At 37.5% G+C, this 23,005-nt stretch overlaps 1 protein-coding gene across 2 annotated transcripts in view; it reads left to right on the top strand.

The window, feature by feature from the left end:
* LOC132141386 (zinc finger matrin-type protein 4-like) overlaps nt 1–21,721 on the top strand; it is a 75,872-nt gene extending 54,151 nt beyond the window's left edge. Inside the window, exons 6-7 of one of the 2 annotated variants that reach the window (XM_059550847.1) lie at nt 8,199–8,295; nt 21,246–21,721. In XM_059550847.1, coding sequence (XP_059406830.1) covers nt 8,199–8,295; nt 21,246–21,273 — 125 coding nt within the window. In that variant the 3' untranslated portion in view covers nt 21,274–21,721. The remainder of the gene's footprint in view (nt 1–8,198; nt 8,296–21,245) is intronic. The other variant, XM_059550849.1, reaches the window with a different exon arrangement.
* Nucleotides 21,722–23,005: the final 1,284 nt, after the last annotated feature.

Below are 23,005 nucleotides of genomic sequence, written 5' to 3'. Positions count from 1 at the left end.
ATGTAAATGGTGACCACATTTTTATTTGGGGTAAACTGTATAAGGTACTTTTATCACATAATTGAGATACTGTGATTATTAGTATGTGAATGTAATCAGAAAATGCTAAATTAATTTTGTTGTATTATATGTGCACTTCTAAATACGGGCGCTAGCCGTGGGCTTTTTCAATTTGATATGGTTGATATATTTTCTTCTCGAGCAGAAGTGGATCAGTGTTTGCTGAATTACCCACCATTTAGATGCCATCTGCGTGTCACTGTACAAATCTGGGCATGTTTTTCTCATTCATTGTTGTTTAGCATATTTTTGCTCATGTCTGAATTCACACAGCAGAGCTGATGACGAATTGAGGCAGAAACATTGTCTATTTACAGTGCAAACATGCTGATTCAAGCCTGTCCGACAGGTTAGTGGCTTATAATGTGCTGAATATGACAGGATGTTGTGTATTTGACCTCTGCCCTCATGATCACTGCCCATGTAAATGATGTAGTATTTGGAACACCTTATACTTTATAGAATCGTATTATGCTAATTTCTCCATATAAACATATGCTTAGGTTTTCTGGCATACTGAGAGGGTCAGAGTAGTTTGTAGTTTGTTTACCAAGGCTGCATTTCTGATTTCATGATTTCTGAAGGATTGTGTGACACAGAGAATGAGAGTACAGGTGCATCTCAATAAATTAGAATGTCATGGAAAAGTTCATTTATTTCAGTAATTCAACTCAAATTGTGAAACTCGTGTATTAAATAAATTCAATGCACACATACTGAAGTCTTTGGTTCTTTTAATTGTAATGATTTTGGCTCACATTTAACAAAAACCCACCAATTCTCTCTCAACAAATTAGAATACTTCATAAGACCAATAGAAAAAAACATTTTTAGTAAATTGTTGGCCTTCTGGAAAGTATGTTCAGTTACTGTACATGTACAGTCGTGGCCAAAAGTTTTGAGAATTACATAAATATCAGTTTTCAAAAAGTTTGCTGCTAAACTGCTTTTAGATCTTTCAGTTGTTTCTGTGATGTACTGAAATATAATTACAAGCACTTCATACGTTTCAAAGGCTTTTATCGACAATTACATGGCATTTATGCAAAGAGTCAGTATTTGCAGTGTTGGCCCTTCTTTTTCAGGACCTCTGCAATTCAACTGGGCATGCTCTCAATCAACTTCTGGGCCAAATCCTGACTGATAGCAACCCATTCTTTCATAATCACTTCTTGGAGTTTGTCAGAATTAGTGGGTTTTTGTTTGTCCACCCGCCTCTTGAGGATTGACCACAAGTTCTCAATGGGATTAAGATCTGGGGAGTTTCCAGGCCATGGACCCAAAATTTCAACATTCTGGTCCCAGAGCCACTTAGTTATCACTTTTGCCTTATGGCACGGTGCTCCATCGTGCTGGAAAATGCATTGTTCTTCACCAAACTGTTGTTGGATTGTTGGAAGAAGTTGCTGTTGGATGGTGTTTTGGTACCATTCTTTATTCATGGCTGTGTTTTTGGGCAGAATTGTGAGTGAGCCCACTCCCTTGGATGAGAAGCAACCCCACACATGAATGGTGTCAGGATGCTTTACTGTTGGCATGACACAGGACTGATGGTAGCGCTCACCTTTTCTTCTCCGGACAAGCCTTTTTCCAGATGCCCCAAACAATCGGAAAGGGGCTTCATCGGAGAATATGACTTTGCCCCAGTCCTCAGCAGTCCATTCACTATACTTTCTGCAGAAGATCAATCTGTCCCTGATGTTTTTTTTGGAAAGAAGTGGCTTCTTTGCTGCCCTTCTTGACACCAGGCCATCTTCCAAAAGTCTTGGCCTCACTGTGCGTGCAGATGCGCTCACACCTGCCTGCTGCCATTCCTGAGCAAGCTCTGCACTGGTGGCACTCCGATCCCGCATTTGAATCCTCTTTAGGAGACGATCCTGGCGCTTGCTGGACTTTCTTGGACGCCCTGAAGCCTTCTTTACAAGAATTGAACCTCTTTCCTTGAAGTTCTTGATGATCCTATAAATTGTTGATTTAGGTGCAATCTTAGTAGCCACAAAATCCTTGCCTGTGAAGCCTTTTTTATGCAACGCAATGATGGCTACACGCGTTTCTTTGCAGATCACCATGGTTAACAATGGAAGAACAATGATTTCAAGCATCACCCTCCTTTTAACATGTCAAGTCTGCCATTCTAACCCAATCAGCCTGACATAATGATCTCCAGCCTTGTGCTCATCAACATTCTCACCTGAGTTAACAAGACGATTACTGAAATGATCTCAGCAGGTCCTTTAATGACAGCAATGAAATGCAGTGGAAAGGTTTTTTGGGGATTAAGTAAATTTTCATGGCAAAGAAGGACTATGCAATTCATCTGATCACTCTTCATAACATTCCGGAGTATATGCAAATTGCTATTATAAAAAAACTGAAGCAGCAACTTTTCCAATTTCCAATATTTATGTAATTCTCAAAACTTTTGGCCACGACTGTACTCAATACTTGGTAGGGGCTCCTTTTGCTTTAATTACTAACTCAATTCGGCGTGGCATGGAGGTGATCAGTTTGTGGCACTGCTGTGGTGGTATGGAAGCCCAGGTTTCTTTGACAGTGGCCTTTAGCTCATCTGCATTGTTTGGTCTCTTGTTTCTCATTTTCATTTGACAATACTCCATAGATTCTCTCTGGGGTTCAGATCTGGTGAGTTTGCTGGCCAGTCAAGCACACCAACACCATGGTCATTTAACCAACTTTTGGTGCTTTTGGCAGTGTGGGCAGGTGCCAAATCCTGCTGGAAAATGAAATCAGCATCTTCAAAAAGCTGGTCAGCAGAAGGAAGCATGAAGTGCTCCAAAATTTCTTAGTAAACTGGTGTAGTGAAAAAAACACAATGGACCAACACCAGCAGATGACATTGTACCCCAAATCATCACAGACTGTGGAAATGTAACACTGGACTTGGGCTATGAGCTGCTCCACCCTTCCTCCAGACTCTAGGACCTTGGTTTCCAAATGAAATACAAAACTTGCTCTCATCTGACTTTGGACCACTGGGTAACAGTCCAGTTCTTCTTCTCCTTAGCCCAGGTAAGACTACTCTGACATTGTCTGTGGTTCAGGAGTGGCTTAACAAGAGGAATACAACAACTGTAGCCAAATCCTTTGTTGCGTCTGTGTGTGGTGGCTCTTGATGCCTTGACCCCATCCTCAGTCCAATCCTGTTAACAATTCTGTTAACATGCTTGGATACAGCACTCTGTGAACAGCCAGCTTCTTCGGCAATGAATGTTTGGGGCTTACCCTCCTTTGTGAAGTGTGTCAATGATTGTCTTCTGGACAACTGTCAGGTCAGCAGTCTTCCTCATGATTGTGTAGCCTAGTGAACCAAACTGAGAGACCATTTTGAAGGCTCAGGAAACCTTTGCATGTGTTTTGAGTTGATTAGCTGATTGGCATGTCACCATATTCTAATTTGTTGAGATAGTGAATTGGTGGGTTTTTGTTGAATATGAGCAAAAATCATCACAATTAAAAGAACCAAAGGACTTAAAATACTTTAGTCTGTGTGCATTGAATTTATTTAATACACAAGTTTCACAATTTGAGTTGAATTACTGAAATAAATGAACTTTTCCATGACAATCTAATTTATTGAGATGCACCTGTAATAGCTTCTGAAATTTCAGCTTTGTCATTACAGAAATAAATTACATTTTAAAATATATTCAAATAGAATAGTAATTCATTTTACATAAAGAAAAAAAAACTTTTTCTAAACAGCTGACTCCAACATTGAACCTCACTTTATATAAAGAAGGAAATGAAAAATGGCTAAGCAAATAACTTTTAAATTAAAAGAGTAAATATGTAGCTAAAGCCTGTTTGAAGCAGAGTCCTAAAGCACCTAGTTGCTACACATTAGTGTCTGCTGAAATCCCAGCTATGGTGAGTGTGTCCTGGTATCTTATGTGATTATTGATGGCAAAATTAATTGACTCTTAGAGTGTAATGATTAGTGACTAAGTGTCTAACTATTATTCGAACTACTTTAATTTGGATAAACTGTAGGGTCGACAGATGGGAATCTCAGTAAGTGAGTATGTCCCAGGGCATGTCCCAGTTCAGTGGTGTTATGATCCCTGACAATGCCAGAAGCCTAAGGTGATAATATCCCTGAAGGCATCATTAAACTTTATTGTGTTCTAAGAATTCTGGAAGCTGTTTGTTCCATTCAATCTACTTCACATTTTTATTCTGAATAACACTCTCAGCCAAATGGTCAAAATGTAATTTCAAATGTATAGACAAATAATTTCCTTGAAAATTCTACTTTTCTATTTAAGTGAGTGTTCATCTCCATCCATATGTGAAAAATAATATACAGCATATATGTATAGTAAAAAGGGCAACATTCCATCTAATTTTTTCCACTTGTGGTTCCTCTATTCCCATTCAGAGGATATTCTGTGCTAAAGGTAATAAATCTGAGGCAGGGGTGACACAGATGAGAGAGACTTCATGGGAGCTGCCCACTGGTCGACTCTTCATTGCTCATGTGTTCCGTGGGCAGCGCAACAAGCGGAACGGATGGCTAACATTGATGGATGCCTGGGCGTTGCTCCATTATTTCACCTGTCTAAGACTTGATGGTTGCTCTGTCAATTCTTTGTCATCAGTTAGGAACCTAGGTGTGCTACTTGATCGCAATCTTTCCTTAGAAAGCCACGTTTCTAGCATTTGTAAATCTGAATTTTTCCATCTCAAAAATATATCTAAATTACGGCCTATGCTCTCAATGTCATATGCAGTAATGTTAATCCATGCATTTATGACCTCAAGGTTAGATTATTGTAATGCTTTATTGGGTGGTTGTTCTGCACGCTTAGTAAACAAACTACAGCTAGTCCAAAATGCAGCAGCAAGAGTTCTTACTAGAACCAGGAAGTATGACCATATTAGCCCGGTCCTGTCAACACTGCACTGGCTCCCTATCAAACATCGTATAGATTTTAAAATATTGCTTATTACTTATAAAGCCCTGAATGGTTTAGCACCTCAGTATTTGAATGAGCTCCTTTTACATTATAATCCTCTACGTCCGCTACGTTCTCAAAACTCAGGCAATTTGATAATACCTAGAGTATCAAAATCAACTGCGGGCGGCAGATCCTTTTCCTATTTGGTGCCTAAACTCTGTAATAACCTACCTAACATTGTTCGGGAGGCAGACACACTCTTGCAGTATAAATCTAGATTAAAGACCCATCTCTTTAACCTGGCTTACACATAACATACTAATATGCTTTTAATATCCAAATCCGTTAAAGCATTTTTAGGCTGCATTAATTAGGTAAACCGGAACCGGGAACACTTCCCATAACACCCGATGTACTTGCTACATCATTAGAAGAATGGCATCTACGCTAATATTTGTCTGTTTCTCTCTTATTCAGAGGTCCCCGTAGCCACCAGATCCAGTCTGTATCCAGATCAGAGGGTCACTGCAGTCACCCGGATCCAGTACGTATCCAGACCAGATGGTGGATCAGCACCTAGAAAGGACCTCTACTGCCCTGAAAGACAGCGGAGACCAGGACAACTAGAGCCCCAGATACAGATCCCCTGTAAAGACCTTGTCTCAGAGGAGCACCAGGACAAGACCACAGAAAACAGATGATTCTTCTGCACAATCTGACTTTGCTGCAGCCTTGAATTGAACTACTGGTTTCGTCTGGTCAGAGGAGAACTGGCCCCCCAACTGAGCCTGGTTTCTCCCAAGGTTTTTTTCTCCATTCTGTCACCGATGGAGTTTCGGTTCCTTGCCGCTGTCGCCTCTGGCTTGCTTAGTTGGGGTCACTTCATCTACACCGATATCGTTGACTTGATTGCAAATAAATGCACAGACACTATTTAACTGAACAAAGATGACATCACTGAATTCAATGATGAACTGCCTTTAACTATCATTTTGCATTATTGACACACTGTTTTCCTAATGAATGTTGTTCAGTTGCTTTGACGCAATGTATTTTTTTTAAAGCGGTATATAAATAAAGGTGACTTGACTTTTCAAAAAGCATTTGAGAGGCAAAAGGCCAGCTGGGAGTCACCACAAGCTCCACGGCTCTGCCACATCCTCTCAGTGTCAGAACCCAAGAGAGTGTGTGTGGGGAATAAAGCAAGTGGGTGTATCTATCCCACCAATAAAATATACCAGCTGAACTAAACAGTTGATGATATGGTCAGCTGAATCGGTACCCACAAAACTCAGCAGACTTTTTATATAGAATTATGCAGAAATTTCTACCCAAAAAATTAGTGCAGAAAACACAATAAAAATATGCAAATTCCTTCTGGGCCTTCAGCCTGAGACAAACCATGGACACCTTGTACAAATGTTAAAACTACTGAAGTCAAAAAATATTTTGTTTATGACCATGTATCAAGGAGCTTTAAAAAGTTGTGGAGGGAAATGCCATTTTTTTGCTGTGCTTTTCAGTTTCACTGTTTCTGATATGATTAGCAAGTTTTAAAAACTGCTGCTGGCTGCCCAGTGGCAGAAATAATCAGACTCTTGGGTATAACACAGATAGACACAAGGAAGACTTTGCTCCTGGTCTGTCAGTCTTTTTTTTTTTTTTGCCAACCTGCTGTAATACACAGCAAGCGCGTATCAACAGAGGCAGAAAACTCTAGATCTATGAGAATAAGTAAAATTAAGCATAATGATAAATCAACAGTACAACATGAATTTCTCCATGCCCTTCTCCTGCAAATGTTGTTTATGGTTTTAACTCAATTTGGAGAGGAGGAGATTGCAGAGGCAATTTCTCAGCTGCAATATCATTAGTGCAACATGACAGCAATTACACGGGACGCTTAATCCATAACGGGGGCGCAGGCGGGAAACAGCACTGATAGAGATCCAAAATGCTGCTGTGTCGCATTAGTAACAAGGTTTTTGCTGTCTAGAGTCAACACACAAATAGGTAGAGGAAAGTAACTAACTGTAAGTAGTGATGCTACTAACTTAACTAAATTTTTTTAGCAGTGTGAATACTTTTTCCAACAAGTAGAAGTGTGACAGAATGCTATATTAGCCTACTTTATTTTTTGTCTAATTTTATTTTATAGCAGGGCAAGCTGAGGCTGTGATCAGACATGCTCTGTCTTTTTTGTCATATATAATAAATACACTTGTTTATTTAAATAATTCAACAAATAAAGTTTTGAGGTATAGTATTTTTTGAATCAGTAATATAAATGAGCTTTCTTGGTTGTTTTGAATATAAATTAAGCACAAGTTCAATTTAATGTTAAAGTATATTCTGACTGTTTAAAAACTACTTAAAATTCTGAGAAACTTTAAAGTTTTAAAGTGGCTTCCCCTCTGAATAATAATGTGAAGTGTTATTTCATTTAGGCAAAATTTCACTCTTCTTATGAGATGCATAGCTGCACAAGAGTGTCACAGTTTGCAGCTTCCCCTCTCTTGCCCTTACGGGTGCAACAACATCAGTATCCCAAACTGGATTACAAGCCACATGGCCTTCTCAAATATTTATAATGTCACTTGACACACACACACAAGAACAGAGGAATGCCTCCTCAAAGGTCCAACTCCCTAGAAACGGATCGCATTTCATGGAGAGACCTTCCAATGTAATTTCATAGTTGTTCTTAAAAACAAAAATAAATAAATAAAATGGCTTGACATTTCTATATTTATATCTCTTTAATTGATTCTCTCAACACACACATTCCCTCAGGGTATGGTAATCATGAGAGTTGATCAGGCAGAACTGCGAAACACAGCCGAGCAGTGACCCGTGCTGAGCCTCGGCTGACTGAGAGAGATAGAGACCAGCGTTATCTCATTCCCCAGTTAGTCCTTCTGTTCTCAGGAATTACATGATAAGGCTTTATTGACCACTCTGCTTTCAGCTTAGTGTGGTGCAGAGGCCGTGGACAAAAGATAGTCAAAGACATGTATGCATTTATGCATGTAATGTTATTTTATTATAATTCACCCCACATTTTGTCCTCTAAATGCTGTAAAGGTGATGTCACTGAATGACATACATAATGAGATTTCACAGCTGAATTTTCTTACTACGACTGTAATGTTAGATTATGTGCATTTGTATTTGCACTTGCTAAAAACACAAATTTGTATGTCTCTCTTTTCTGTGTAGGTCTAAAACGCTGCTACACATGTGATGTCTGCAGCGTCACACTGAATTCAGTGGCACAGTATCATGCACACCTGCAGGGCTCCAAGCACCAAAACAAGTAAGTGCCAACGTGCACCTCATGCCAAAAAAATGCTTGTTTTTGGAGGTTGTTTTTTTGTTTTTCATTTATGGAATATGTATTTTGTATTTTTGATAATAGCAATAAAAAAAAGCTAAATTAAAAATTTTTAAAATGAATAAAATTAATACAATTTTATATTTTGTAAATAAGTAAAATAGCTAAATTAAATCTTGCATAAAATTTCACATGCCAATATTAATGCAGTCCATCTCAATGCATAAGGTATTCAAAGCTTCTGAAACTCATTACCAAACCATTTCACTTTAATATAATGAAGCAAAATGGTATGTGTATGTATATATACTGTATATATATATATATATATATATATATATATATATATATATATATATATATATATATATATATATATATATATATATATATATATATATATATATATGAATACTAATACAAATGGAGCACAATAGTTTAGTTTACTAGACAGATTTCCTAGATGTGGTGGTACATATAGGTTCCAGGGCATTTTTGAATGTTCCTTGATTGTTATTGAATTTTTGGACTGTTCTTCTTTCATTTATCCCTAAAGTGGAGTTTTTTTCCCTTTGATATACTACCTCTTATGCTTGCTCACAGTTGTCCAGTCATCTGATTTGGCAGTCTGACCGTTTGTTCTGAATTTACCCCTTCTTTCAACACTCTGCTCCAAGCGTGTTTGAAGCAATTACTCCATGATTTTGGTGCTGACCCCAGTTCCTCTGTTTACACACACATGTGGCTCATTAATCGGGCAAACAGGAGCACATCCAAAATAGAGATTTTAGTGGGCACTGAGACTGGACTCTGAGTCAGCTGTCCATCACTTATTAAAAATCCTTCTCCGTTGCTACTCACTAGACAAAATCTGCTGCTCTATAACTGTGAGCCCTGTAAAAAATATAAAGTACATCCTGACTCCATCATAGCTGTCAGATGTCCAGACCTTTTATCACCTTCTGCCATCATATTGGATGTCTTCCCTGTCATTCCCCAGTAGCATATGTTTTGGGGCTGTACTGTTCAGAACTCTGCCTGCTGATCCTTATCTAGGTGGTTTGTTTTTTGTGTGGACCACCTCAATGAGTTGACTGAGATACAAATACATACTGTCACACAAACATTTAGTCAAACACACAAAGCAGCATATAATATGATTTCTGTGATGCAGGATTTGGCTAAATTCGGATAAGTGTTGTACACTTAAATTACAATATGGACTAATATTTGTGAATATTAATCAGTGAAAAGACATTAATGCTTTGTTTTGTCTACTACACGTTGTCATCAAAGATAGGGTTGCTCCGATCAGGATTTTTGAGAACTATCACCGATCACAGAAAGCAGTATCTGCTGATCCGATCATGATACCGATCTTTTTAACGCTTTCTTTTTATCATGTAGAATTATTTATAGTGAATAAATTATTCAATGTTTTTTTCTTTTGCATTTACTTTTAGATTTATATATTAAGTTGCTTAAAGAGGTCATATGATGCTGCTAAAAAGAACATTATTTTGTGTATTTGGTATACTGAAATGTGTTTATGCGGTTTAAGGTTAAAAAACGCATTATTTTTCACATACTGTACATTATTGTTTCTCCATTATGCCCCACCTTCTGAAACGCATAATGCTCATTGGTCTGAAAAGTGAGGTGTGCTGTGATTGGCCAGCTATCCAGTGCATTGTGATTGACGAGACATAAACATTAAACCCCATTATAAACGTGATATAAACTTGATTTCTAGTCGTGTACTCTTCTGGAAGGCCAAACAAAGTAGTTTTGCTTTCTCAACGAAACAGCGTCACACACCGCAGCATTGAGTGAGCGAAGGCTGGAGGCCTAGAGTGAGCCGTAGCCTAGAGTGAGCAGAGGCCGACTTGAGTGAGCAGAGGTGGGCCGGCTTGAGAACAGCGCGGCCGGTGGATTCTACGAAGGAGCTTGCGGCAACCACATGTGTTCACGCAAAGAAGGTGTGGTTTCAGTAACCGCAGTTATTCTTGTTATTGTTAAAGCAAAAGCACTTTATTTGGTCTTCCGAAAGTAGATGCATTTAGGAATCTTTAAGATTACTTACAACAGAACAGCAACGCATTTTATGGATGACCATATTATTATTTTGAAAGATGAAGCATGCGATAATGGAAAGGGGCGTTATATTTCCAACGAGTGCTTGCAGTGTTCGGCCAATCACAATGCACTGGGTCAGCTGACCAATCAGAGCAGATTGTGCTTGTGGAAGGAGGGACTTTGTAGAAAACGACGCGTTTGCGAGAGGCGGGGCATAGAGGACCTACAGTAATGTACAGTATTTGAAAAATAATTAGTATTTTTTGAACATTAAAGTATGTAAACATATTCTGTTACACCAAATACACAAAATAATGATCTCTAAAAAAGCATCATCTGACCTCTTCAAGAACTTTAAGAACTTTAAATTATTGCCTTGTTTATCTAAAAGTGCTCTTTTCCTTTAAACCTAGCAAAAAAAACATAGCCTATGTGTATATGCATTCATGGTGTAATTACTACATTTTTATGTCAATGCATGTTTATTATTATTGCAAACAATGTGCTGTTACTTTAATTCAGTGCATGCCACGCAGCAAAAAATAGACTCGGGACACAATCTCTGCACTACTGCAGATGCACTGCTATTAAACACTCTGCCAGACCACAACCGTGTGTGCAGTGTGAAATCTTTAAACTGTTAAGATGAGTGCAGAAAAAATATGCACCACATACGCACTGCAAATGGAGTAATGTGAACCTGGCATTAATATGTGTGTGCATGAGCGCATGGTCTTCAGGAGAGCGTGTGAGTGTTGAATGGTTTAAACACTGGCAAGAATTAAAACAAACTTTTGTGATGATGCAAACTGCCTCGATGCATGTGACAATTCCTGTGTCGGCTGTGCAGCATGCTGCTCACTTATAGTGCAGATGCGATGTGATTTGAAGCCATAAGTATTTTGAGAGAGAAAGAGATCATGCTGTGATTCATTCACACTGTTTATGAAATTATGTCTTACAGAAACTTTTTCAAATGACTAAAAGTTATTTAATAAAGAAATATGAATTGAACCTTACATAAAGAATTGTAATTATTTCACCCGTGCCAGACAGAGACTGAGATAATGACGCTGCATGTCATGCCAAACCTCTCACAGCATCATTAGCTTGAAATCAGTTTTATGAGATCTGCCTTTTTAGAGACCGCAGATAAATCATGCCAAAGTGATTATCGCCAGATTGTGATCAGTAGCCGATCAATCGGAGCACCTCTTATCAAAGACACTCCACATGAACTTCATCTCTGGAGCTGCTTTGAGAGTTCACTTCACAAGCATTTCATTTGATAAAAACAATCATCAGATATACGCAGAAACTCAATTACAGTATACACACACATGTACAATGAGGAAATTCAGTTTGCACTCTTGGTGGGGGATGGTGAAACAAATGACCATCTTGTGTTAAGAGTATCAGTAAGTCTGCAGATCAATAGATACACTCCACATCTCCTCAGACAGACTAAATCAAGCCTCCTGCCTTTTCCTTTTTTCATTCAGTCAAGCACACTCCCAGCCAACAAGCCAAATATTGTTCTCTTGCCAAATTGAGAACAACCTTATGTTCAGTAATTCAGTTCAGCTCTAAGGGATGTATGCATTATCTACACTAATTAGAGTATTTTAATTTGGGGAGACACTTTTTTTCCTTCTCTTCATTGAGGGCATTTATTGCTGATGAATGTGGTATCTCCATCTATTATAATGAAATGATGGAGAAGGTAACAGTGAACTGTTGTCTGATATGTTGTCTGATGTGCTCTGTATACTACAAAAAAATTGTTTGATGTGAAACACATTGGACAGTTTGACATCTGAGTGTTTCTAAGTTAACATCCTAATCTTGAGCCACCAGAAAACACACTTTTAGCATTTATTTTGAATTAGTAAAAAAATGATAAAGTTATGAAAGATTCTGTCATTTGTGACAGGGAACACATTGTTACGTTTAGTTGTTAAGTTTAGGTATGGAGTTCATCAAGGATGTGAAGTATAGTAAAGTGGAATAATGCATTAAATACAGGGCTCCAGACTAACATTTGAGAGCCGTGGCCAGTGTTGGGAAGTTCACTTTCTACATGAACTAGTTCAAAGTTCAATTCACAAATTTTAAAATGAACTAGTTCAGTTCATAGTTCAAACTACAAAATTTTGAACTAAAGTTCACAGTTCCAAAAATGAACTAGTTCATAGTTCTTTTTTTCCATACGTTGCTGCGAGCAATTATTTTTCAAAATTATTGCCACAGCCCATATAGAATCACAGACAGCAATTATTTTATCAGTTTTAACAATGAAGCTATGCGTAAGATTTCATCTTCATATCCAATTTTGAATCCTTATCCAACCAGGGTTTACATTAGCATTGAGGGGACAGCATTTCCCCATTGTTGCTTTAATGCTTTGTCTCCCATTCTCACCGACCTTGTCATAAACATCATAAAATTATTTTAAATGATCATACGCCTTCTTGCTACATGCTGCTGTCGTTTGCTGTTTTTTTTTGATGACGCGTCATGCATGCGGCGGACGGCGGTGCGACATTGGTGGCTGGTGTTGCCAGATTGGGTGTTTTCCGCTACATATTAAGACCTGTTTACGGTGTGTTTTAGCCGGGTTTTCGCCTGGAAGGCTCTATAGTAATCTGGCACCCTATTGAACGAAGTTAACCTGAGAGAGCGTGCCGTTCACAGACACCAGAATGAACAAGTTCACAGTAACGTTCATCAGGCATTAATACAGCACGTTCAGTTCACGTTCGCCCAAAATATGAACGAGTTCATGAACTATCGTTCAATGAACCCGTTCAGGCACAACACTGGCCGTGGCACCAATGCCACTAAGTTCTTCAGATGGTGGCGCCAGGAGCAGATTTGGTAGCAATCATAAAATGGTAGTAATCATAAAATTACTATTGTTTTGCATTAGTAAGTGAGCACTTACTTATAATATTTCATGTTCATTTCTTTTTTATTTTTCCTTTGTTTATTGTTTATACATATGTGACTGTAAAGCACTAAGCTTTAAGTGAGTTAAGATGCATACAAATTCTACTTTAACAACAGTATCAGGTACAAAAGATACTTTTTATATACAGAAAATGTATATATTCCACTCTAATTAAATGTACCATTAATTTTTCTAGCATATGGAACTGACCAGCTTCAGTGATTATGTGTGATTTAGTTGTAAAATAAATGAAAGTTTGTTACTTTTCTCACTTCATACACAAAAAAAGTGTACAATTCTGACAAAATCAGATTTCTTGAGATTTGATATTTTATAATAGTGATTTAATATTTTCAAAATATAGAGAAAAAGTAGAAATGAATGACTAATAAGCCAATAAGTGCTCCTCTGCTGCTGTTTACTGGTTATAATTATGATTTGATATTATTTAAATTTGACTTGTTTGTTTACCACAAATTATATTTTGTTCATCCCATTAAAATAACAAAAAAGTGAAAGTCATTGAAAAGTTCTTGATTTATCTCTCAAAAGGTTGTACATACCCTGAAGTGAATTACCGTATTTTCCGGACTATAAGTCACACTTTTTTTCATAGTTTGGCTGGTCCTGCGACTTATAGTCAGGTGCGACTTATTTATCAAAATTAATTTGACATGAACCAAGAGAAATTAACTAACAGAAAACATTACCGTCTACAGCCGCGAGAGGGAGCTCTATGCTGCCAGAGATGCTGCTCTGTGCTCCTGTAGCCTACACTGAGCAGCATAGAGCGCCCTCTCGCAGCTGTAGACGGTAATGTTTTCTCTTGGTTCTTGGGTCTAAATAAATGCAACTTATAGTCCGGTGCGACTTATATATGTTTTTTTCCTTGTCATGACGTATTTTTGGACTGATGCGACTTATACTCAGGTGCGACTTATAGGCCGAAAAATACGGTATATAATGCATTCGAATATTTCTACCACGACACCATGGTTACAGTTAGCGTTACCACTTCTGGTTTCCTGACGTATGTGAGCACTGAATATAACAGAGATTTTGTTGCAGAATTTGAATGATTCTCACTAGATCTTGCAATAACTTTATCATTGTGCAGCAAACTCAAACGCTTCTCACTGGATCTCGCAGCACTGTTGCATCTGTGCAGTAACAGTGTCACGAAATCAACTTTGGCTCCCGAGTAAAGCTGTTCTGAGCTTGAACAAGTTTTTTGCGTAGCGGTCCAAGCTGATAAACGGTCCGTGCTGCGCAGCTGAAACATAGCGCGGTTTAGCTTCACTTTCATTTCGTTTGCCAATTGATGTTTCTCAAATGCAACAGAAATGGCAGAGATTATGAGTTGGGCAACATGGCGGTCATGCCAGTGCGACCTGCTCACAAAAATTTGTCGCACTGGCAGAAAAAAATGGTTGCAAAATGCAGTCTGGAGCCCTGCATTAATATGTGCTTTATAAGTCAAAATAAACAGCCAATATGCTTTTAATGTGCATACTATTAAGAAACTAGTTAGTAGTGGAAATCTTTCCGTAAAGAAAAAGTGTTACCTTGTTTTCTTGATTCAGTGCTCTTCTTTATTCTTAAGTTTCTGTAAGATACACATTTTTGTAACACTGGTTATAAACACACAAGCAAGTAAACCATGCCACAAGGGTTCGTGTACATGTGATTTCCTGATTAACACAGAGAGGACAGATGATGAAGAAACAACAGAGGCTATAGGATATGTGCAGAATAAGAAAGAGGTAAAAGACTCATTCCTCCTCCACTCCAGTATCAATAGGTCAAGCCATGGCCTACAGGCTCATTACCATTGCATCACTACACTCATTCTGCACCATCCATCAAATAGGTTACCAACACAGGAACAGCATGCTTACTACATACAGAATCATGCCTTTATCTCTTAATCGACAAATACACTCTTTCTCTTAACAAGTGTTCAGCCCTTCTGACTGATAACTGCAACTGTTTTTTCATAAACTATGTCTCAGAGCTAACAACATTCTGATGGAGAACCTTTATGTTACTCTTATGATTGTAAAGATTCACTAAACTCACGATGTGATACGATTCACGATATTGATTTCACAATATGATTTTTCATGATTTTTTATAAATGAAAAAGTGTTTTTTTTGGTGTAAGTTGGTACAAATACCATTGAAATTTTATGATTTTACAATCTTTAACCACAATGAAATCTTTTTTTTAAAACAAAGCCCTGTAGTCTTTAAGTACTTTTTTTTTATAGTAATACCTAATAATACAGATTTGTTTTGACTTTCAGTATTTCAGTATTCAGTATTATTTTGGTACAAAAGTGTGTTTACTTTTGACTTAATTTGTCTCGCAAACACCTTTTTATTTAAACCCTGTCATTATTAATTTGTTTTGTAAATGTTTGCCTCAACAGGTTGAGTAAAATAAAAAGACTCCCACACATGATGACTACTAATCTCAATTTACTAGCCGTCACAAACAACAACTTAAAGGTTATGAAAGTGCCCATAGAACACATCACAGCTGAAGTGATGATTAAAGGTGCTTTTCATTACATTGAATGGTAAACTGTAAGACGCCTGCCTTATAACTTCTCATCACCATCCCCCTCCCCCAGCCATCCTTTACCCCAACCGCTGCTTTTAACCCTGCTGGTTAATGAAATTCTTTCCTCTGGGTCCCTCTCCTGTCCATCACATTATTCCCCCTTCAATTCTTCAGCGCAGCAACCTTACAGCCAGGAGGATATGTCTCCGTGCAGCCACCTGACAGCTCTTTGATTCCACTCTCATCCTGTCTGCAACAAGCTATTTGCCTTCAATCTCGCTTGCCCCATTTTCCAAACACCATCTTGGCTGATTTGTTTGTCTCACACTTGAAGTAAGCTCCCTAGGGTAATCTTGATTTTTCAGTGTAAAATAAACATGTCTACACTCCAAGTGGCGATAAAACATGAAGCATTGATTTTGTTACAGTCTAAACAAATGGCCTAAGACAGTCTTCAAACTAAATTGTTTGCTTTTGGCATCATATTGTGATGAGGACTTATTTTGTGTGACAGAAGATAAAAACAGATACAGAAGTAGAGCATGGAGCTTTTTATTTATTTATACGTTTTTTTGTGTTTTTTTTTTAGGTGAACAATATTTCAGTGTCACACTGTGCTTAAGTCTCATTAATCCCAATATCATATCACAGTAAATTCTTAATTTTACAAAAGCTTTTACAAAACTCAGTAGCATTGACATGATTTATATCATATCGGATGACTATAGTCTTTTGAGAAAATGAAAGCAATTTGATGAATTTAAAAACTCTCTTCTCCACTTAACTTAGATACGCTACTTTTCTTGACAAATTACAATGTGGAGAAGACAAATGTTTAATAGTGGCTGTGTTCAAAGTTCCTGGTTCAGCTGTAAATTAAAAGGATAAAATATAGCATTTACTCACCCTCATGTTATGCCAAGCCTGTATGATTTACTTTCTTCTTTGTTTTTCTCTATACAATGAAAGTCAGTGGGGTACAAAAAAATTTCTGTTTTGAGTGAACTCTTTCCTCCCATCCATTCTCCAAGCCACTTATCCTTTGTACAGGCTCATAGGAATGGTGGAGCTTCGTCAGCTCTGCTTTAACATTTATTGGTTTGACAGGACTTTTATTCATAGCAACTGTCAATCAGTCTGTCTGTGTTCTCTCAAATCTTTGACCTTGGTGTTGATCGTGTCACTATCCACCAGTAAACCTACAGAAAAGTGGCTTTAAATGTGACATTGAAAAACCTGATGTAGCATTTTCAGATGACTCATTCCTTAAAAATTGTACTTCATCTTGAAAAGCCACACTTTGTATAGACTTGTTTGTTTTATACAGACACGGTTGATTCATCCATTTAATTATTTCTTTGAAGAGTAAAAGTATTTCCCATCAGCATGTCAGTGATCTGTGGGTTTGTTTTGCATTTTCTTTCCTTTTATACACAATTGGTTGTCTTGAGGAATATCAGATGAAAACTTGATCTCAGAATGCCTAGGTTTCTTTTTATGGGCTTTCTGCCTTATTTTGGAAAATACATTAAAACGGAAGTAAAGATGAGAGAGAAAGAACTTGAACTTGCTTTGACATGATCTAAAAAAAGACAAGAGCTGTGCACTACCTTATGGAGACATGGCTCTGACATATTATTTTCTACCTCCTCTCATTTACAGGTAGTGTTTCTGCATTTCACTATGAGCTTCAATTTTAAAAATAAAGATAACAGACTTTAGTTCCCCAAAGAAGGTTCCGTTTATTCATTATTATGTGGATTGCCTCTTGGATTTTAGACTTGAAAGTTTCTAAATAAGCTTCTTGGTCTGTGGAAACCAACCCCAAAAAACAGCCTCTTTATCCAACATAAAGCTGCACTTAAGAGAAAATGTTATCTTCTATTTTGATTTCTGAAAAACTATTTCAGTGTTGACTATTTAATATGTACTAAATGACTGTAAAATGTAAATGACTATAAAATGGTACAGTATCACTATAGTGGGCTGATCCATTTTGAGGACCCTACACATGAAGAGTAGCATTTAACATACACAATCCTACAGTTTCTATGCAAATTGTATGCCCCAAGTGCTTCCTCCATTTTACATCACAGCTGCGATTGCAGAAGATCAGACCATGACTCTTTGAAGTCTCTATCCTGAGACACCCACCCTCCACTCAGAAGCATAATAGGGAAGCTGCTTGAGCATTGCCTTAGGAGAAGAATGAATCATCACTACTGCAGCTCACTCACTTTCAGGGTCCTACTGCCCATGTCCTGCTCATTCAGAGGTCTGGGTAATTGAAATCGCACAAGAATGATCCAGTGGTCATTCTGGTAGGAACTGAAAGGCCTCAGAATCAAAAGTACAATGTCACTGTGACATTTTATGAAAGGTTTGTGTCATTTAACATTATTTTCCTCACAAAACTGAAAAAAGAAAATAACATTGTTAAATGTAGTTGTCTCAATTGCTTTGTAAGTGAAACCACAAAACACCACACGGGCGAAAACTGGACTGTTCCATCATATTTAAGTTCAGCACTTGAAAACAACACCAGAGGGAGGAGTGAATGGAAGGTGGGAGGGAGAAGGTGGATGGAGGTCAGCGTTGGTTTGGCAACAACAATTTCATTTGAACGTGGGATCTAAAACTGTGAAGATTATTATGTAAAATTTTGCTCCAGGCTACTTATTTTTGGCTTAATTTGGGATGTCAGCACTAAATTATTAACAACGGATGGCATGTTTAATACAGCTATTTTAAGTGGAGTGGCAACAAGTCAAATGCTGTATGACAACCTCATGATGAAGGAAGGCCTATATGTTTTCTGCTGAGTAAACATCAGCTTGTGAGCTTGGCCTGTTAAGTAATCAGAAACATCTTGAAAGTAAGATAAAGCTTACTTTTGTGAAACTTTTTGTGAAAAATGCAACAATCAGATGTGGCCGAGATTTGATTGCTTGGATTTTTTGGCTGCTGATAAAACAGCAAATTGCAATAAAACCTAATAAAAACACATTGAAATACACATGGGCTCTGAATTGCCTCAGCAACTGAATAAATATACACCTGTGTGTGATCATAATCCTTTTGATCTTGCTTTTTTTTTACTTTGTCGACAAATTCCATTGAGACCATTGCCTATCCAGGGTTTAGCTTTGTTGTGCATTAAATGCGCACTACATGCGTTTTTGAGGTGAAAATACTACATTTTATTATCGAGTGAGTACTGGCAGCTTATGTTACTTGCTCGGGCAACATTTTTCACATGCAAGTCTTTTAGGACTGACTTTCTTCTTAATGTCAGTGGGTCTTGGTGTAAAATGACAGATCTGCTCTAATATGGTGATCACAGGCAATCATGTATATACCTCAAACCACCAGATCATCCATGCAGAAGAGCTGATGAATAAAACGGTTCAACCGCAGATGGCGATAGAAAAGTAAATATAAGTATATATATAAGTAGGTATATGATAAGTAGGGGGTGGGGAGGTCTTTCTAGATTTTACTGGGCTGGTTTAAAAAGATTTTGTACTGCAGAATTTATGTGAATAACCCTCTGAGGCCTGGCATTTGGAATTGAAGGATGGTTTTAGTGCTGAGGCCTGAAATGCAAATTGTCCTTTGAAGAGGCATCTGGGGTATTTCATTATGGCAAAGATAAACAGTCCTCTCCCTCTCACTGTATCAAGTGACCTGAACCTCAGCACAGTCCTTCGAAATGTCACATGAAGTGGTGTTTTCACAGGGTTTTGTGGCCGTTCTTTGGATTACGTTGGCTACAACAATGGTGCATCAAAGATTAAGGTTGTAATTAAAGCCTGAAGTGCTATCACTGGTGCTGTTATTGCTCCATGCAATCAGTTCCAGTGCTACTCTAACCATGTGCTTAATTTAACCTAATGAGCAACAATAAAAATTCTTCATCAAATGCATTTCACCTGCCATGCTTTAGTTCACGATTATATATCACATACAGTGCTAGTCTCTGATTTCACCTCCTTGATGCTTTCATTTTTAAAAAGCTGAAAACAATTTTAGTTTTACAGATACAAAATACAGATTTTCAGTTGGATTGATGTCAGAACATTATGTGGATTATTGTAGCATGTTCTGGGGCTACTCCAGTGTTCATATGATCTAGTAGCCTATTTAGGGTCATTGTCTAAAAACAAATACAACCATTTATTAATCCATACTGTTAGAGATGCACAATCTCAAGGCTGATTAAAAGCAGTCTGAATTTAAGGTTAAAAGGGCTCTTGATATCATCTAATAATAGTTTTATACCTCTGAATTTAGCTTAGTCAAAATCATCTTTTGTCATGGTTGTTTTGTTATACCACCTCCATAGCTTTTACAGCTCATTATCGCTTCGCTTAAGCTTGCCGACCAAGCCTTTATCTTGTTCGGTGAGTTTGGAGTGACAACCTGTTGTAAGCAACATCTGGGAACTGTAGATAACAGCCTCTTGTTCTTGCTAGTTAAATCAACATTGCCCTCAATTCTCTAACTTTAAGGAATGTTATTCGAGCCATCAGAGTGTCCTTGTCTTTAAGAACCCTTGAATTAGCCAGAAAAGGAAATATAGTGTCATATTTTATAGACCCCTAAAACTTGCAAGAAACACAAATTCCAACATATACTAGATGACAACATTTAATGTCTTCATCCGTGAGTTGTTGACCATCCGTGAGTTTTTACCAGGTACAAAATCAGTTCAAAGCCATAGAATATTTACTGACAACCACAAGACAAATAACAGCAATTTTCCACTGTGTACCTTCTGAAGATTTTTCTTTTGCAAGGGCGATAGTCACTTATCAATATTTCAGTGTAAATATTTAACGAGATTTTAACATGGTTTGCAAGATATAGAAATGATTCTGCTGGCAAATTACAGGCCTCAAGCATAATTTCCCTTTTATCTTGTACTGTGAGATCTCAACCTGTTTTTGTCTATAGCTGCATTGGTGTAGAGCATTAAAGTCAGAGTTATAGTAATGTGTAATGGCATAACACCCTCATGTGTCTACACAGCACATTATCATCTTTTGTTCCAGCCAAATTTTTTACAGCCCTGTCATTAAAGGGTGAAATGGATGGGTTCTTCTGTGTGGAGTGTGGAGAACATTTACAGTGTTTTGACTTTAGACTTTAACTTTTAAACCTATCAGATAGAGACACCAGATTAAACACCATCCACTTCAACCCCTGAAAGGTTTTCGGATGAAATGACAGGCTTAGTGAACATTTAAATGTTTCTACATTGAAGTGGTTCTCAGCTGCAGTGACCATAGAATCCTATTGGATCACCTGACCTTCTGAAACCTATTTTTCTCTTTCCAGCCTAAAAAATCAGCTGTGTGTCCAGTGAACCAACAGGAAAAACAAGATGATTGGATTGATGTCAGACAAGCTGTGATCAGCTTGCCCAGGATTTTCTGCCTCTATTCTGTCCTCCTTTTCTCTCTCTCTCATACCGATGCTGTTGTCTTACTCTCAACTTGACTGCAAAAGAAGATCCTCTTAAAGTCAGCCTTTAGTCATCCTGAACCCTTCCTCTACAGCAGCTCTCCTCCTCATGACTTGAACACAGACATCAGACTCTGAATCTCTGAGGAGATGTGACTTCATCCAGTGGCACCCATCCGGTACTTATTCTGTTTTCACGCCAGAAGTTTATATAGCTAATCTCAGTCAGTTGTTGTGTGCATGACTGAATACTGTATTCATTGTCACTTTCTCAGCTAAGCAATATTTGTCCAAAATCTGCCAAATTAATAGTTAAAAACATAACAGTTTAGCATAAAAAGAGAATGCACTCTATAGAAACTGTTATCCAAATTTATGTTTATGTCTCTCATTTTTAATGCACTATTTGTTGTTTGTGTGTGAACAATACACGTTATACAAATATCTATGTGTTTTTGGCCTATAAATATGGGCGTTTGGGGAAGGGTTCTATTGAAACAAAATGTATTAGATGTGTTTGTTGTGTGTATGTGTGATCTGTAGATAGCTGTATGATGAATGGGCGCTTGAGAATATTTGTAAGCTAATGTGAGCCTATTCAGATTTCTGCTCTGGTTTTTAATACATTTTTGACGTTTTAAACAGAATGAAGTCATACAAGTCTTCAGAAGATCAAGCAGCTAATCCTTTAAAAAGGTATTTTAAAATATAATATAGTTATTCAAAGGTCATTATTCATTTGCACTACCTGTATTTTTATCTGTTAAAGTAACAATTGGAAGATTTACTTTAAAACTGAATTTATGACCTTTTATTGCACAGCTCTTTGAAATACTTAATTCTGATTAGTCAGTTTTTGCATTCCAATGTCAAATATTTCTGCATATTGTCCATTGCCTATGGCAACTCATCTAGGTATTCTTTGCTCTGTGCTCATAGTCTGTTTCTTTATTGTCTCTACAAGTGAGAAATATAGATTCATTTCAACCCAGATCACCTCAAAACATGTAAATGTAAGTACAGTTACATCGTCATTATCACAAAACAAACTATTTTAAAGTGATAAAGACACCTGACAGGGTTAATTTGTTTGTGATAATGGTCCTTATTACAGAAAGATGACAATGTTTATTCTTTCTTACAATCAAGAAATAGCAAAATCTCTTAAATGACTCTTAAAACATTTTTATCAAGGCCAGATCTTTAGATCAAAACATGACATATTTAGCCAAGTGTGGTCAGACTTAATCGCTCATAATGTATATTAAGGTTTTAATATAAGAGCAATTCAGTGCACAAACAATCACCGCTCCTTCACAAAGATGGAAATATCAATTTATGCATTGTTTCATTGGAACTAGTGTGTGTTCCCTTTAAGAGAGCAACGTCCTGTTCTCTCCCTCTTTGTGCTCTGGGTCATGCGATCAACTGTGTCTGAAACAAAAATAAAAGGCACTTCAAATCACTTCCGTTACACTGTTTTGATTTCTAAGCTCTTTCATTAAGTAATGTACAGTAGATATACTCAGTGGTTTATTTCTCGGTGGGACATCATTATTTCCTAATTTGAGCAGCAAGGAGTGGCACAGGTTCATAATTCACTCTGCAGCGAGCATAAGCCTTCATCAAATGTA

Source organism: Carassius carassius, chromosome 5, assembly GCF_963082965.1.
Source record: "Carassius carassius chromosome 5, fCarCar2.1, whole genome shotgun sequence".
NCBI classification, from domain to species: Eukaryota; Metazoa; Chordata; class Actinopteri; order Cypriniformes; family Cyprinidae; genus Carassius; species Carassius carassius.
Note: the sequence above shows the minus strand (reverse complement) of the source record. Positions and strands in the feature narration are given on the sequence as shown.